The 6,278-nt window shown below is 51.0% G+C and overlaps 1 protein-coding gene across 5 annotated transcripts in view; it reads right to left on the bottom strand.

Annotated features, from left to right (window-relative positions):
* The window catches only part of DVL1 (dishevelled segment polarity protein 1), a 176,425-nt gene extending 170,147 nt beyond the window's left edge, over window positions 1-6,278 (bottom strand). For 2 of the 5 annotated variants that reach the window (XM_030537311.1, XM_030537321.1), the window contains exon 1: window positions 5,823-6,278. In XM_030537311.1, coding sequence (XP_030393171.1) covers window positions 5,823-5,992 — 170 coding nt within the window. In that variant the 5' untranslated portion in view covers window positions 5,993-6,278. The remainder of the gene's footprint in view (window positions 1-5,822) is intronic. The other 3 variants (XM_030537312.1, XM_030537322.1, XM_030537313.1) reach the window with 2 other exon arrangements.

The raw sequence follows: 6,278 nt of genomic DNA on the forward strand, positions 1-6,278 counted from the left end.
AACAAACCAGGTGACACTGCTCTTCAGCTAACAGACATGGACCATGAGCAGCAGATTTTTTCAGAGACTCAGAGCCTGACCCTGCAGTGTCCTGAACACCCTCACCTCCCACTGACTTCAAAAGGAGTGGAAGTTGTCAGCAATTTTACATTAGAAAATAGGCGCTCTAAGATGTCTTGTAGCTACAAGGCAATATTTACATTCATATATTATCGTGAGCTATAGATATGAAAGTAGCAGGAAAGTACTGTACCTTCAAAGTATAGACAAATCCATGCCCCTACCAGCGGGTGCAGAGGTCATCAGGCATGGGAGATGCATTATGAGCCAGATATAAGCAGACTTCAAGGGATGTTAAATTGTTCTGTATCATACCTGTGCATCACTAAGGTTTACACTACCATAACTGGCTGAGGCTGTAACATTAAGTACTTTGTGCATTAGTAAATTAAGCCCTAACTCAAATCAGAAAGATCCCTAGAACCTCCTCTGTCGTGCTTTCCGACCAGCATGCTGAAGGCCAGCCAAACACTCAGCATAGATACATGAAACAGACTGTGTAACAAGGCCCCTGTTCTAACACCACTTCTCTCTGCCCTAAATAATGCTGGTCATTCCAGGTTGGAAACTATTCCACGTATACATTATTTCTGAACACAGTTATTTATTACATTATTTCAGGATCCAGGAAAGGCTGGGCCATAATTACAACAACATGTGCAATATTGCAGAGTCAGTTCCTGATCGCTGGTTTCGGAAGAAGGCTCCACTTCTGCACAAAAACATTTGCCTTCCTAACACAAGAACTACTTTTTATTCCATATTGGGATTTATAAACTGCCCTGCCAAGCAGTGAGCTTGCCAAATTATAGCTCTGCATGGCCATTGAGCAGCAATGCCAAGAACAGAAGTCTAGAGCGAGAGAACTCCAAATGACAGGAACATTTCAGTTTTAAATGAAATCTTAGAGAACAGGAAAAAAAAATTCCTCAGGGAACATTTTCAGGGATGTTCAGAGGAAATCAGACAATTATTGTGATTGTTAGTGGAAATTGTAGACATAGTTCCCTGTTTGCTATTGAAAAAAATGCACCCTTCAGGGTACAAGATTATAGAAACACAAATCCACATTTACTGTTAATACTTTGTCCTGACAGACAAAACGCAAATTGGTTCTTCAATTTGCTCTGCTTTTCATATGTAATTGTATTTATAAAGGAAGCAATAAAAGCTTAGTAGGACCAGTAGACAAGGCTGATTGATCGCATATTGGCTTATGAGAGACACTAGCCCTAAACAGGAGCAGATGCTACCCTTACTGCGCCAATAGCTTCCTACTCCAGTGCATCTACAACACAACATAGCTTTAGGGCTTGTCTACATCAGAAAGTTGCAGCGCTGGTGAGGGAGTTACAGCGCTGCAACTTTGAAGGTGTACACATCTGCAGGGCACCACCAGCGCTGCAACTCCCTGTTTGCAGCGCTGGCCGTACTCCCGTTTTGTCTCGGGTGTAGAGGATCCAGTGCTGGTGATCCAGCGCTGGTAATCCAATGTAGACAGTTACCAGCGCTTTTCTTGACCTCCGTGGAAGGAGGAAGCCTCTGGTAATCAAGCTGGTTTCCTTTCCCGGTTTGCTCTCTCGGTCCCGGAGCCAGCCAGCAAACCGCAGGGAAGGAGACCTGCTTGCTCGGGGTTCCGGGACCGAGAGAGCAAACCGGGAACGCCGCGGTTTGCTCTCTCGGTCCCGGAGCCACCCAGCAAACCGCAGGGAAGGAGACCTGCTTGCTCGGGGTTCCGGGACCGAGAGAGCAAACCGGGAAAGGAAACCAGCTTCGCCGCGGTTTGCTCTCTCGGTCCCGGAACCCCGAGCAAGCAGGTCTCCTTCCCTGCGGTTTGCTGGGTGGCTCCGGGACCGAGAGAGCAAACCGCGGCGTTCCCGGTTTGCTCTCTCGGTCCCGGAACCCCGAGCAAGCAGGTCTCCTTCCCTGCGGTTTGCTGGCTGGCTCCGGGACCGAGAGAGCAAACCGCGGCGTTCCCGGTTTGCTCTCTCGGTCCCGGAACCCCGAGCAAGCAGATCTCCTTCCCTGCGGTTTGCTGGCTGGCTCCGGGACCGAGAGAGCAAACCGCGGCGAAGCTGGTTTCCTTTCCCGGTTTGCTCTCTCGTCCCGGAACCCCCCTTGAAGCCGCCCAACAGCGCTGCAGTGTGGCCACATCTAACACCACTTGCAGCGCTGGTTGCTGTAAGTGTGGCCACTCTGCAGCGCTGGCCCTATACAGCTGTACTAATACAGCTGTAACAACCAGCGCTGCAAAATTTTAGATGTAGACATGGCCTTAGTCTTTAGCCATTCATACAGACTGTATCCTGAAATGCTTTACAAAGTTCCCCACCACAGTTAGAGAGTGGAATAATCACAGCAGGAGAGAGAAACAGAGGTACACAGAAAGGAGAAACAAACTTGTTTTCATGTGAGATTTGAAAGCCGGGGATGGGGAGGAGATGATAAAGTGGAAGAACAGAGAAAAAGCTGTTCCAGATGATAGGAGCTGCACAGAAGGCTCTTGCACCAACTCTGCTGAGGGGTGAGATAAAAAGGAGGCTGGTGCTAATGGACTGGGGACAGGAACAAAGTCAGAGGAAAGACTACATTGGTGTAATTTACACCTTTTAGTCCCACGATACCTAGGATTTACTGACGTTGGCCATGAGCTGACAATCATATGAGCAGTCCCACTGAAGTCAGGGGACTGACTAAGATCTTCTAGCTCACATGCTGGGTCTGGCTTTTCTTTTGCTGCTGCTTCCTGAAGCAGAATATAGTAGAAGCCTTGGAACTGTCAATTTTTCAGCACACATCTGCACATAGGCACGTCAAAAGGTGGAGTGCCAGATACCGCTTGTGAGTGGCAATGGAATTAAGTTTTATCCTACGTACTACATACACAAGGCAGCAGCAGTTAGTGACCAAGTATGACCTTTAGCTCTGAGTTTGCTAGGCATATCTTGCTTCATGTTATCGCCTTATAATTTAAGCTGGTGGTGTTAATGTCTGTGAACCCCATTCACAGACTTGTAGCTTTGCAATTTGGAAAAGCAAAACCTTTCCAGTTCCATATTACAAGATCACTAGGACACTCTCTACGACAACGTCTTCAACCAAACACCCTCATATTTCCCACTGTAAGAGGCAAGGTTCCCCTGGTATCACCAAGCTGCGACTCCACGCTTCATTGACAGTTAAGTTGTCTGTGCTTTCTGACACGTCACTTATACAAATATACGATACAATTGATACTTTGTAATGGACAATATTGTTTACTAAAGGGACACTAATTTGACGGATCCAAAATCTAACTGTACATCTGCAACTCCTCACTCTTATGCCAAGTCCATTTTCACAAGCAGGCAAATGGATCAGATAGAGATGAAAATCCAGGCAGCAGGGGAACTGAAACAAACAAGAATCTTGCGCAGGATTTTCTTGTTAACTACTATCCTTCACCTGGACAAAGAGCAAAGGCAGCACTACATGTCCCAACAAACTCAGAATTCAGCCTGGTTTTACTGAGGTTGGATCACACACCCGAAGAGTTAGCATTTTAAGGCTATCCCACAATACTGCAGCACCCTTCATGTAGAAAAATGTAAGTTTAAGGGACAGGGAAATTTTATGCTTGTCCAACATGATATACATATTTTTAATATGTACTCGATTGTGCTATTAAAAAGCAAGTACTTCAGAAGGCCCAACTGGCTGGTCTAACATCTGGATCATTTCACACAACCCCATGTGTTTGTTTTGAAATTAATTCTTAATGTACTTTTTTCAAAATAAACGTTTCCAAATTCTAGGAAATAAATAAATCAGTGCACCAGCAGCTCAGTAACAAACCAATATAAACAAACAATCTACACATAAGAAACACCCTTCAGCATAGAAACATGGTCCAGTGCTGATGGAGAAACAATTGGAGAAACAAGCTTTGGGGTTTGAGCTTTCAAGAAGCAATAAAGAGAATGTCATTTTAAGATAGTATGAATATTACCAATAGAGTCATTTTAGATACCAGGCACTAACATATGCTTATTATGTTAGTGATGCTATAGGCATTACATCCCACACGTTATTTTTTGACAAATGTTTCATCTAGCCTCTTCCAAACTCAATCTAGAAATGCAGAGATGTCTTGCCAGTGATAGATGCAGATACAAACATCCAAGACCAAAAAGTGCAGCTGTGTATTACAGACAGATTATTACCCTTTGAAAGCTGATTTATGACAAACTGTCAAAGGGCACTGGACTTTTTTTTATATTTATATATGAATGCAAACAAATTCAAGTATACAAACCCCTCATATGGGAGGGAAAGCTGGGCCAGAAGTGTGTCCAGCACACACAGATCACATTGGAAATCTGGGCTGAGGACTTCCGAAAATCTGGCCCCTCATCTTCATCAGCTTTTATACATTCTGCATACTCTTGGGGTGAAAATGATCACTTCCGAAAGGAAACAGCTACCTGATGGGTGCGTGCAAAGGTGCTTTCGCTCTTGCAAAAGTGGAAGGCCTTTTGAATACGTCCATTAGCATATTCTTGGTCATGTCTTTCATGCTATATTATTGGGGTGTCCTGAAGACTATCTAGAGCAGATGTGTAAGGAGATAGGACAAGGTGACAGGAGAGCGGAGATGCTCAGTGTGCAGAGGGCTTGCTCAGCGGGAAACCAGCCAGTTACCTAGCGCCAGGGCAGAGTACTGGCCTCTCTTTCTGGGTGATGAACTGGGTATTGGGAATGGAATTTCCCCCATTTCCCCAGGGGAGGGGGGGGGGGGCGGGGGGCTTCCCAGGACCAGCCGCCTGGAGGAGGAGAAAGGCTTTTGGCCCAGTCTCCCAAAGGCAGATACCTGCACGTGGGAAGGGCCATGAACCGGTCTCCCTGTGGGTCTGACTTGGGCAGGGGGATAAGGACCCTCCCTTGCCCTCTTGTGCCTGGGTATGGCCCCAGCCCTTGGCACTGGGAGATGCCCTGTCCCGCTGCCGGGGCACAGTCCCCGGGCAGGGCCAGGCCCCTTATGCCCAGCTCCCTGAGGGCAGGGAGGGGGAAGCTGCCCGCAAGCCCCCACCCGCCGGGTAATTGGCGCGGGGGGGGGATCTGCCCCCAGGGCGCCCTCCCCCCCCCGCCCGGGCAGTGCTGGGGCTGTATTGAAGGAGGCTGCCCCGGAGCCCCCCCCCCGGCCCCGCCGCCATGTTAGTAGCTGCCTCCCCCGGTCCCTGCAGCGGCGGCGGCCGCCCGGGCCTAGCGCGAAGCTGGCGCCGCGGTGCCAGGCTCCCCCCGCCCGTGGGGGGCACAAGATACAGCCCCCCCCCAGGGCACAAACCCCGCTGGCTCTAGCGCTGCCCCAGCCCCCTCCCCGGGCACCCCTTGAAGGGCAGCAGCCCCTGCCCCCCCCCCGAGGCAGCCCCCGCGCCCCTCCCCTCGTGTAAAGGGGGCACCCCCCCAGCGCGATCCCAGCCCCCCCCGCCACAGCTGCTGGGGGGCTGCTCTCGTCGCCCCCATCTCCCAGCCCTTGGGGGCGTTTGCTCCACCCCCCCCATATCAAACAAACGCCCCTCGGACCCTTCCCCCTCCCACGAAGGAAAAGTCCCCCCCCGACCCCCGGCGCGGGGAACAGGTGCGCTCGGCTGCGCCGCTCCCGGGAGGGGTTTAAAGCCCATCGCAGCTGACAGGGGAGGGGGAATATTTGGGGTCCCCCCCATTTTGGGGAGTGCCTATAACAAACAGCGCTGGGGGGGGGCGGGCGTTACACACGCACTCACCCGAAATCCTGGTCCATGGACTTGAAGAAGAATTTGTAGCTGTGCACGGGCCGGTTGCTGAGGACATTTTTAAAATCTGTCAAAGTGACTTTCTCCGGGGGGACGGGCAGCTTCACCAGGTAGGGGGTCTCCTCCTCGTCGACGTGGTAGATGATTTTAGTCTCCGCCATGGGGGAGGGGGGGGGAGGACGCTTCCGAGGACAAGGGGGGACCCGGGGGGGGGGGGCAGATCCAGCCCAGGTCGGGGCTGCCAGTCACTCCCTGGGTTTCACCAGCCCCAGGCCGGCGCGGCTGCAAACAGGAAGGGAGAGCTCGGCTCCTGGCTATGGCACCGGGGATTTCATTCCCTGCACCGCTCTCTAGCTGCTCAACGGGAGAAATGCAAGCGGGCCCCAGCCCCGGCCCCGGCCCGGCGGGCGAGGAGAGGGGGCACAGCGGAGGCGGGCCATGCCCCGG

This window comes from Gopherus evgoodei, chromosome 18, assembly GCF_007399415.2.
Source record: "Gopherus evgoodei ecotype Sinaloan lineage chromosome 18, rGopEvg1_v1.p, whole genome shotgun sequence".
NCBI classification, from domain to species: Eukaryota; Metazoa; Chordata; order Testudines; family Testudinidae; genus Gopherus; species Gopherus evgoodei.